At 39.7% G+C, this 11798-nt stretch overlaps 1 protein-coding gene across 3 annotated transcripts in view; it reads left to right on the forward strand.

Moving 5' to 3' along the window:
- The window catches only part of cps1 (carbamoyl-phosphate synthase 1, mitochondrial), a 61803-nt gene that overhangs the window by 37524 nt on the left and 12481 nt on the right, over positions 1 to 11798 (forward strand). For 2 of the 3 annotated variants that reach the window (XM_005723279.1, XM_013908385.1), the window contains 4 exons: positions 960 to 1067; positions 1804 to 1893; positions 2293 to 2463; positions 11590 to 11664. In XM_005723279.1, coding sequence (XP_005723336.1) covers positions 960 to 1067; positions 1804 to 1893; positions 2293 to 2463; positions 11590 to 11664 — 444 coding nt within the window. Of the gene's footprint in view, positions 1 to 959; positions 1068 to 1803; positions 1894 to 2292; positions 2464 to 2551; positions 2607 to 11589; positions 11665 to 11798 lie in introns of all 3 variants that reach the window. The other variant, XM_005723280.1, reaches the window with a different exon arrangement.

Below are 11798 nucleotides of genomic sequence, written 5' to 3' on the forward strand. Positions count from 1 at the left end.
CTGACACCTACATATGAATCTGACCTTGCAGACGAAAACACTACATAGTGCTACAGTAATTTCACATTAAAGTACAAGCTGGTGGTCTAACTTTTTAATTCTTGTATAACTGTATCTGCAGTTTAAGCTGCAGTAGGCGAAGGAGCCACCAAGGTAATTGTCCTGAACGCCTTGTCTATTTTTCTATTGTTTAGACTGTGAGAGTCATTTCAAGGGTGTCATTTTGAACGTGGGCTCTTCAGTTGTATGGTAGATTTTCTCACTCTGCTTTCTCTGAATACAGACCCTCCTTTATCTTCAGTATCACATTAACAAGCTGTCCATTCATTGAATACCAAACAGGACTCATTACTTGAAGCTAGACTGTGTGCGTATGTGTGGGGGAGAGTAAAAAAGTCAGAGATAATACGTATTAATTACAGGCTCTATCTGAAGAGTGTTAATGAATGCCGTGGTTAGCAGCAGTTTAAATGAGCTAATGACACGGCAGCTCATTTACAGACCCGCACACGCACTCGCACACATACAGAGTGGCTTGGCAATATAGATCTTCTTTCCTTTGGGTGAAATTTTGGAAGTTATTCAGACATAGTTATATCAATGTACATTGTTTCAACAAATACAAGGCCTTTGTCTCAAACAGTGTTGACCTTGCTGAATTTATTTGTTTCTCCCACATGCACAATGCAGCAGTCGTCATCGTCAAGGTGGCTCCCTGTACGTTAATGCTACAGTTTTCTGTTGTGGCATACTGTATGTATGAAAACATCAAATCTGGAGGCGATTTTCCTTAAATGTGGAAACTTCCTCTTGGTCAACAGACCAAGGCTGTGAAAGGAGTATTTGCTTTGAACAGACATTTTTGTGTCTTATTAGAGCTGTGAGCTGCTTGCAAATGTTATTCTGTGCCCAGTTTACTCCGTTAATGTTTCTGCATGCGTTCGGGTGTGTCTTTTTAGGTTTTGGTTCATGCCATAACGGAGCATGTGGAAGATGCTGGGGTGCACTCTGGAGATGCTACCCTAATGCTGCCAACACAGACCATTAGCCAAGGGGCACAGGAAAAGGTCAGTTAAGTCACCTTAAAGTTGACACGGTGCACATTGCATATTCCCTTGTAGAAAGTGTCCAGTGTGTTATAGACGCACAAAAAATGACATATAAAGAAATTATTTAGTGTTCAACAAATTTCCAGATTGAGACCATAATTCAAATGGTTTAAGAAACAGTCTACAAAACAGTCGATCATCTGTGGAATTTTCTTTTTTTTAATGATATTTATTTAAAGCTAGTTTCACATTTATAGCTAAGTGAGGGGGGATGTGCCTTGGAATATTATATTCTTTTGTATTAATTACTTTAAGTCCTGCAGTTTTAGGTACAAAATGAGCTTTTCATGTGTGTCTCTTGCTTTAGGTCTTTTTCAGCCCCATGCACATGTCGTTATGTTAGAACCAGAGCTGGTACTGCCATCCCTGTTTGTTGTCACAAACACAACAGTGTGAATAAGCAGAAAACGCAACCAATCAATAAAATGTATCCTGATGAAAAGGGTGCATCTGTCCATTAAAAAATAAATAAATAAAAAAATAAAAAAAAAAAAGGAAATCAAAACTGGCAGAATGGAAAGCAGCTTTAGTGATTCAAACTGTTTTTTTTTTTTCTTAATCCATGTTGAGTAAGCAGTTTACCTTGCACTTTATGCTCTTAATGTTCTCCATTTGTGTTCAAACTGAAACAGTCTTATTTGATTTTTAAGTGTGTGGTTTTTTTCCCTTCGTCTTCTCCTCCTTCTTCTTTTAGGTTAAAATTGCCACCCGAAAAATCGCGCACGCATTTGAAATTTCTGGGCCATTTAACACTCAATTTCTGGTTAAAGGCAATGATGTCATGGTAGGTATATCTCTCAGTGTGTGACTAAAAAGACAGATTGACATTTTCACACCTGGTTTCAGCTAATGCAATTCACTCACAAAATGAAATCCCCTGTTGTTTAAAATGGTTGGCAAAGCTGGCCGAATTAATAATCAACCTTGCCTTCAGCTTTGGTGTTCAGCCACAGCGCACATGCACGCCCACTATTTGTGTGTATGTGTGTGTATCTAATCTGGCCATTTGTATAGTATATTTATGCATTTGTAATCTATATATTTCTATTTATCTAAGTAACCTTAATTTAAAGTTAATGGTATACTGAAAGAATCGGTTTTTCTTATTTTTATTTTTTTTTAAAAAAGAGAAGAGAAAATTTTTTTTTCAGATGACTATATTTTTGTATATTGCATCCTGTAGGTGATCGAATGCAATCTGCGAGCGTCACGCTCCTTCCCTTTTGTATCCAAAACAATTGGTGTCGACTTTATCAACGTGGCAACCAAAGTGATGGTGGGAGAGCCTTTGGATGAGGCCAGCCTTCCCTCGCTCGAGAAACCCATCATTCCCGTGCACTACGTCGGAATCAAAGTAAGAAGGAAAACTTACAGCTTACAGCTGGGAAATGCACGACTGGCTTTCTTTGAATGTTTTTGTTTGTTATTTTGATGTTTTTCAGGGTGCAGAGAGAATGGATTGGATTATAGACAAAATGAGTTTTAAAAAAAGAAAGCGTAAGTGAGGAAACACAATTGCAACTCTCTGTAAGTCTTTGTGTCCAAGCATGAAGAATGGAAAAGCAATGTAGGCTATAACAGCTTACTAACCTCTCATAGTTGGTCGAATTAATTGATAGTATTAATAAATTTTAATAAAGTACCGATAGTAAAATGGTGTTAGGACCAGAGATGGGCCGATTACTTTTTTCAAGTAATGAGTAAAGTAAGGGATTACTATTTTAAAAGAGTAATTAGAATACTGTTACTTTCCCGTAAGCATGCTGCATTACTGCGTTACTAAACCGTGATTTTGTTTGTGAGAGTGTCTCATGACATTGACGTACGAGCGTGCGACGTCCGTGGTAGCAACACAGACGTGTGTAGCTCAATAATGTATAATATGGAGAGCGGGAGAGAGTACGACCATTCAGTGTTTAAAGCTATATTTAATTGTTATCAGCTCTATTCACTGCTGTCTTCCTTTTTCTTCACTCCCAGAAGGTTAACTCTTCTTCTTTTTTTCACTGGCTAGCCTCACTCATTACGTTCGTTTAAACAGAATCAGAAACGCCACTTGCAGTGGGAGCGACTGGAGTCAGGTGGGGCCCCCTTAGGGATGTGTGGTCTCTCTGATTGTCATTGCAAACTTTTCCATTGCTGTAGTGTAAAGTTTGCCTGGTGCCAAGCGGTGCCTCTGTCCAAGGAGGTCTACAAAATTAACCACCTGGGATACCAGGCTTGCAAGGTTTTGACATAAACTGTTGCTGTTGTTGAGCAGCCCAAGTAGCCCTGTGATTCAACCCACAGGAGGCCACAGAGTAGCTCCTGTGATCAGCCAAAATGTCCCAAGTGCTGCTCCGGTCAGCCTAAGTGCCTGCCCTAAATTCTCCTTTGGTCATCAGCTGTCAATGCAAAGAGTCGGGTGACCCTGTTTTCAGCCCTTCTGCTTTTTGTAGTGGTTTTTGTTTTTTGTTTTTTTTTTTTCCCCCTCCAGTCTGGCAGTACTCAGGACTCTCTTCAGTGTGCCCATGGAACCCTGTGCTCAGCCCATTTTGCTGCCAGTGGGCACAAATGCTGCCAACGCACTTGTGTAATTGTGTGTTCAGTGTCATTCTGTGCAGGAAAAAATGGAATAGCTGAGCAGACAAAGGAACCGCTTTTATTTTTCATTATTTCAGCCCATGCCCATTAGAGTCTGTACACACTAATGTAATAGAAATTTAACCATGGTTCCATTATGCGCTTGCAGGAAATTCTTCAGATGTCACTTTTGTGTTTATGTGTGTACATTAAAGCAGTCGCCTGACACTTCAGGCCAAAACATGTTGTTAGCTCTCTAGCTTGAGAAATTACACAGATAGTCATTGTTAACACTCTAAAGTGCAACAAATGAATTAAAAATGATTTAGTTCTTCTGAATTTCATTCTATTTGCACACTGAAAGCCTCTTTAAATTGAGTAGCAACAGTATTTGTGCTGTGGTGTTATAAAATGCAGCTGTTTATTTTGAGATCAAGCTTAACACCAGCTTTCTTTTCTTTTTCATTTTTTCCCCCCTCTTTTTTTTTTTCTTTTTTTCACTTAATAATCCTGACTTTTGGGTTTTAGGGCCATAAGAAAATAGTATCCATTCATTCTTTCTCTACTGCTTATCCATTCAGGGTTGCAGGGGGGCTGGAGCCTATCCCAGCTGTCTTAGGGCAACAGGCAGGGTACACCCTGGACAGGTTGCCAATCTGTCGCAGGGTTAACACATAGACACAGACAACCATTCTCACTTACATTCACCTATCACCATTAACTGCATGCCACTAACTGCATGTCTTTGGACTGTGCGAGGGAGCCGGAGTACCCAGAGATAACCCACACAAACATGGGGAGAACATGCAAACTCCACACAGCAAGAAGGTCCTGAGTTCGATTCCACCATCAGGCCGGGGTCTTTCTGTGAGGCAACAGTGCTGAGAGAAACCAGTGTTTTTAACATTACAAGGTATAATCTTGTAACATCATCTTGTATTATGAACAAACAGTATAATTTGATAGAGTATAGTATATTGCATATTTTGGCTGTCTCAGAAACACCAGTTTGGACAAATGGAGGTGAAGCTTCTCTGTTTTGCAAATGGGCAGGGCAAGTCAACGATACTGTGGTAGTTCGCTGTCACTGAGCATCAGGTTGCACTATTTCACAGATTTCTCTAGCGGTCTCCTATAACCCCTGTAGTTTGCATCAGACCACAAACACAATGGTGACTTTAAAGGGAACAAGTGTTTTGTGTGAAAGAGTCATTTACCTTTCCTTAAAAATACCTAACTGCCATATCCTTATCCTGTGTGGTTTGTAAATGAGTTCGTGTTTAGAGCCTTACATGTATGGTATTGTTATACGTACTGCAGGCTGCACTAATACAGCTTGCGTTGGCTCACATAACAAAGACAGCAATTACTCCTTCATCGTTATACCTAGGCATGATGAGGAGAATAGTACCTGGCTTTCTCATACCAACTGGGAGGCTTACTTCTTAGACTGGGTATGAGAGCGTTTACGTGTCGCCAGCTGTTCAAAAGCTATTTTTTCTGAAGTAATTTCTCTCTCTAATTACAACAGAGCTGCTGTAACAATGGTTGTAGTTTGAAACCAATCACGCAGGCATAATCCCCAACTCTTCCCCACCACCTAAAGTTTTCAATTTCCAGTCTGCGCGGTGGTAAGGAATATTAATCAGAGCTCTGAATTCTCCATGCGCCAGGCTTAGACTTCCAGAGTTTATTTGGAGAATATGACACAGGCTTCATACCCCCTGACTGATATGGGACTTCTTTGAAACCTTGCCTCGGTGCATTTGAGTTGTTTTAACAAAGCAGAGCTAATTTTCTTTTTTCCTGTTAAACATGTTTCTTCCACAACATCAAACCTGACTGCAGACAGAGTGATTGTCGAAAAAAAACAACAACCTTATCCAGCAAAAGTGCCCTAAAGTGTGTTTGATCAGTATATCCCCTCTCACCACCTTTATCCTCACTGTATCATCACAAGACACATGTTATTACCACCAGAGAGACCACTGTCATTTATCAGTCTTATTCCCTCTCAAGCTTTAGTCTTGCAGCCTGTTTTCCCTCTGAAGGCCCCTCATTTGAAGCAATGTTTCTTTATTTTTCTTTTTTTCTTTTCACTAACAAGTCCCTATTGTGTCATTTCTGTCTCCATATACAAACTCATAGGAATAACACCACATTTGTATTTATGATACCAGGAGGAGAAAGAGCATGAAAACAACATTTGAGCAGGATATGATGGTTTGGTGTCGCTCCCCGGTTCAAAGCCATTTAGTGAAGAAATGTAAGTTCCAGCTACTACATGCTTGGTCCCCTGACCATGGGGAATTACTGTATTATGGTAACTTCTAAGACAAATTCTTGTGAGCTTAATGACCCAGGAGAAAAATGTACACTTGAAACAGCATGCTGGACTTACACTTTTCTTAAACACTTAAATATGAGGAGGTCATGTTAGTAACACTCATGATACTGGCACCAAAGCATGTGGCACAGGTATATCTGCCAGTTGGTGTTTGGTTACTTTTATGTAATTTTTAAACACTCAAATATTGCTCCTGCTTTTTAAAGTGCTGTGCAAACTGCTCCAAAATATTTCATATTTTTAGGTACATGCAGGTACCAGAAGTTTGGGGCCACATATACGCTTTAGTCTACTCCTCTTATCATGCATGACTAGTCCATACTGTTAAAAATGTACAAAAATGATTATGGTTTGTTGTGGAGACTGCTTGAAGGAGTGGCCAATCTTAAACTCCTGGCCAGTTAATAGAATCTCAGAAAGGTCACTTTACTGGGGACTCTTTGCTAGTATTTGGTTGGACCCCATTTTTGCCTTCATTACTGCCTCAAGTCTTCATGGCATAAAATTATCAAGTTGCTCAAAACATTTCTCAGAGATTTTGGACCATGCTCTCATGATGCCATTCCACAGTCGCTATTGATTTGTCAATTGCACATCCAAGACACACCCCTATTCCCTCGTAGCCCGAAGGTGCTCCCTTGGATTGGATCCCAGTCTGAGATGATTTGGGATTTGTGACATTAGTGTGTTATTCTGCTGGAAACTGAAGATCTGTACAACGTGGTCATAAAGGAGTGTGCATGGCCAGGATTAGTACTTACGTAGGCTCTGCTATTTAAATGATGCTTAGTAGGGAACTAAGGGCCCCAAAGTGTGCTAAGAAAACAAGGTTCAAGGTTTGGCATGTTGTGCGTTTAGAGATGTCTTCTGTGCAGTATGGCCATTGTCCTCTGATTCCTGGCTTCTCTAGGTAAAAATAACTAGTTGAACTGCTGCTCATTGGACGTTTTTTCTTATTTTGAACCAGTTGGCTGCGTGCAAAAATGCCAGTACATTGCAAAATTCTAAAATACTCAGACCAGCCTGTGAGACACCAAAAACCATTCCATAGTTTTTTTACTGTTCTGACGCTCCGCTTAAACTTCAGCAGGTCGTCTTGAGTACGTCTACATGCCTAAATACATTAAGATGGTAACATAATTATGAATAATGATTTATGTTAACAAGCAATTGAACAGATGTACCTAATAATAAGGTGATCTGCGAGGGCAGATTTTTATTTTATTTTTTAAATTGATTTCCTTAAGAATTCTGGTCAGCTTTCTGGGTGGTGGGGGTGGGGGGGGATAAATAGTTCTTCTTTTTCATCTTCTTTCACATTCTCATTTTTTTTCAACATGAGAGTGACCCAATTCAGCCTGAACTTAGCAGAAACTTGTTGTTCTTTTGTTTTTGTTTTTTTTTTTTAAATTAATTAATTAATTTTAAAGTCTTGCATGCTACTGAGATGCACAGCAGCTACCCTTCTGATTTTGGCAGATGTCTTTTATTTTTTTCTGTGTGTGAGTGTAAGAAAAATCTTGCCCAAACAGATTTTTTTTTCCTTCCGTTCTTTTAAAAGAAAAAAGAAGAACTTATAATGGTTTCTAGTTTGCCCAATTATATGCTTCCAAGCTTTTCAACTAAAAACGGTTCTCAAATTAGAAGTGTGCTTTGCTGTTTCCCCTGCTGGTGGTGTGATTTTATGAAAAAGAAGAAAAGAACATTTTAGACTGTGCAGCTTTTCACAGTTGTGTTGCCTTTATTCACACATGTGTATAAATATCAACTACTGGTTGGAGAACCACAGGAATAATATTAACTGGGGTTTATTGGTAGTGATGATCAGTCAGAGCACCTTCCAGCAAGCTTTACCACTGAGGTGACTGAGGTGCAGCATAACAGAGCCATCCTGCACCATACAGTCATGTGAGAAAATTAGGACACCCAATTAAATAAGTGGCTCTTTCTAAAGAAATGTTCACATATCAATGTCCAATCATGTTTGTATTACTGGGAAAGAAAGTGACTTAATTGCAATTAAACAACAATAATTAAAAACATTTTACACATCAAAAAAAGATATGAACAAAAATTTGTATTTTAATGGAGGAAAAAGTTAGGACACCCTACCCCCTAATAACTAGTGTTGCCCCCTTTGGCTGACATAAATTCAGTGAGACGCCTTTTGTAGCTTTTTACCAGTCTTTGACAACGATCAGAAGAAAGTTTGCCCCACTCCTCAATGCAGAATTCTTTCTGCTGTGAGATGTTTGAGGGTTTTCTTGCATGTACAGCCTGTTTCAAGTCACCCCACAGCATCTCAATGGTATTAATATCAGGGCTTTGATTTGACCATTCCAGGACTCTCTACTTAGTTTTTAGCCAGTCCTTGGTGGATTTGCTGGTATGCTTTGGGTCATTGTCATGTTGCAGTGTCCAGTTCCACTTCGGCTTTAATTTTTTAACAGATGGTTTCACATGTTCTATAAGCACCCCCCAATACACAGTCAGATGCATGATGGATTCTATTATGGGGGGCTGCAGGTGCTGCTGCTACAAAGTATCCCCAAACTAGGATACTGCCACCTCCATGCTTCACAGCTGGTATGAGGTTCTTTTCTTAGAAGGCCGTACTTCTTCTTGTCCTTAGCGGGCGACCAGCGGCGGTGGTCTGCCGCGCAACCAGTACGCTGCTGTAGGTGCCGCAGGTTCTCTTGCTTGACCAACGATTATCTTCCACGCTTTTCGATCTAAGGCGATGGTTCTTGCCTGTATTTGGTTTACACCAAACATGTCTACTGTTCTGGTGTCCAAATAATTCCGTTTTAGACTCATTTGTCCAAAGAACATAATTCCAGAAGTCATGGTCTTTCTCTACGTTCGCTCTGGCAAACTTCAGTCTGGCCTTAATGTTTCTCTTAGAGAGCAAAGGTTTCCTCCTTGCACACCTACCATGAAAGTCAAACTTGTGTAGTCTCTTTCTGATAGTCATGCACTTTCACATCGACAGTAGCCAGAGCCTGCTGCAGTTCCTGTGATGACATTTTAGGATTTTTGTGCATCTTGCGCTCTGCTCTGGGGATGAATATGCTCGGACGGCCAGCCCTGGGAATCTTGGCAGTTGTTTTGAATGTCTTACACTTGTAAACAATTGGATGGTGGAATGGTTGATGTCAAATTCTTTTGAGATCTTTTTGAATGCCTTACCAAACTCATAAGTGGCCACAATCTTCTTTCTGAGGGCATCAGACAGCTCTTTAGATCTCACCATAGCGCTCACTTCAACAGTCAGGAGCACACCAAACTAAATCTGAGGTTTAAATAGGGCAAGGCTCCTTTAAAATGCTCCTTTAAAATGCAGGTGCACGTACTGATCATGTGCACCTGACGTGATACACCGGTGGGATTTTAACCATTTTAAGTGTTTTAGATGTGGGAGTGTCCTAATTTATTCCTCACCAGAAATTGCATTCTTTTTAAATTGCATTTCACAAAGTTTTAAAAAGTCTTTTCTTATTTTTTTAATTGTTTAATTATATTATTTGAATCCCTCAGTATCATCAAAATTGATATTAAATATCCAAAATATAAAGGTCATCACCATGAAGATGAAACTTTTACTGTGTTAGAGCTGTTCTAATGATAAAGGGCACCGAGGAACACTTGGGTTCACACCAGCAAGTTCTCTAGGATCCAATGCTATATAACTTGGCACTGCCCATTAATGGTATTGACACCACCCCCAGTTATCTACTTGCAACACAATCCTCAGAGGGCCTACCCCTAGTTGGCAGTGAGTGTGCAGCTTTACCAAGAACACTATCCAGGCACTATTTGTTTCCTAGAATCCTTACAGCCATGCAACCAACTAGCATGAGCCAGTTAAAAACTTCAAAATTACCACATAATTGCATTTGTAATAGAAAAAGCACTTTACTCAGAATGGCAGTCGTTTTACTTCTTAGAATGAAGATGCCGTCAACTTTCAGAAAACTGTCTTCACTATTCGTATTTGTTAAAATGTCTTCCAAGAATCCTGAATCTACCAAGTTCCTGAGTTCCATTTATCTGTGAGTATAAAGACATTCATACAAGTGCTTTTTCCAGTAAAGCAGACAACAACAACAGCAATGTTACATGAAAATGTCTTGCTAGATTCATGTCCTTCTCCACTGGAGCTCAGCTGGTGCCCGAAGATAACACGATTCATGTTGTGGACACTCACAGTTCTACTCTGTTTCGAGTGGTAGGATGTTGAGATTGGAAAAGCTGGAATATTGTAACAATCATACAATCCCACACACTCAATTGCATTTGAAGAACAAGCAATTATAGGCCAAACTGGGCAGCCTCTGTTTATGAAGGCTTGTCTTCTCGTATCTCGTGACGGCTAAATCTTGACAGATGTCGGTGAGTGCATTTTTTTTTTTTTTTTTAACACGTCCCTGTGTTTCCCCTTTTGTTTGCGCCTACATTATATTTCCATTTTCATTTCTTCTTCTTAGTGTTAATGATTTAGAATTGGATGATGTTGCTTGGGTTTTTACAGTTTTGTGGCAGGTAAAATTGGTACTTCATTTGACTCACAAATGGACAGTTTTACTCGGAAACCTTCAAATGTGTCTTTGTCAGTCTTTCTGAATTTATATCTGTTTTTGTCTCCGTCATTAAAACTTCCCTCGTTGTTGTTCATTCTCAATACATGGCCCTCTCTCCATTTCATTTTCTTTCTTCTTTACATTCTGCCATTTTATCTCTGCATACTTCCCTGCCTTTCTCTGACTCTTTGAACAAAGGCACGATAAAGATGCTGGTCCCTTGTCTGCATTCCCCTCTCTTCGTCCCTTCTTACATTAGTATGCTAACATTACATTCACTGATTAGATAGCCCGCTTCAAGGATGAATCCCCCGCCCCCCAAGTGGCCCTTGCCTGTGTGTGTGTGTGTGTGTGTGTGGACAGACAATGCCACAACCCTATTCGTGGTGGTCTGCAGTTTGAGAAGCATCACTACTTTTCTCTTTCATGTTGTCCACGGCAGTAGTCATAGCGGTTCTCTCTTGTATTATACCATGCCTCCTCTTCTCATTTCTGTAGAAAGAATTGTTTCTACTTGGTATTAATTTGACACTCTATTTATCAGTATTTGCCTTTTCTTTTCTGTAGTCCATAAACAAACAGCTGTTGCGTGGTTTAGCTGTTACTCCTAATGACAAGCTTTCTTCCACCTGTAGGTGGCAGCGTCATGAAATCTCTGAAATGGTTTCAGTAGACTGTAACCATAATGCATGATACTGACCAATAATGTTAAAGAATATTCTTAATTGACTGCCACTTTTTTGTAGTTTTCTTTTTCTGTTCTTTGGAAACCATTTTTTCAACTTCAGTTAAAGATTTTATTGATTTATTTTTGGAAACTTATCCCACAAACCTAATATTAATCTTCTAGCTTGTTAGAGCTGTAAACTGGAGTCTCTTCAAAAAAACAAGGGACAGAGCTTTAGTATTAGCTCACATTTGGTGACATTTCTTTTCTTTTTTCACAATCTTGTCAAAATAAACTTCTTGCTCTTTTCGATCTTTTTACCAGGCACCCATGTTCTCCTGGCCACGACTGAGAGATGCAGATCCTGTACTTCGCTGTGAGATGGCTTCCACTGGAGAAGTAGGTCCCTTGCAAATGTACAACTCAATGGTGTGTGTGTGTGTGTGTGTGTGTGGATATAGAGATATATCTCTGGATCTAGAGATATATCTCTGGATCTAGAGATATATCTCTGGATCTAGAGATATATCTCT

Source organism: Pundamilia nyererei, unplaced genomic scaffold, assembly GCF_000239375.1.
Source record: "Pundamilia nyererei isolate P.nyererei 1_Seehausen unplaced genomic scaffold, PunNye1.0 scaffold00009, whole genome shotgun sequence".
NCBI lineage: Eukaryota > Metazoa > Chordata > Actinopteri > Cichliformes > Cichlidae > Pundamilia > Pundamilia nyererei.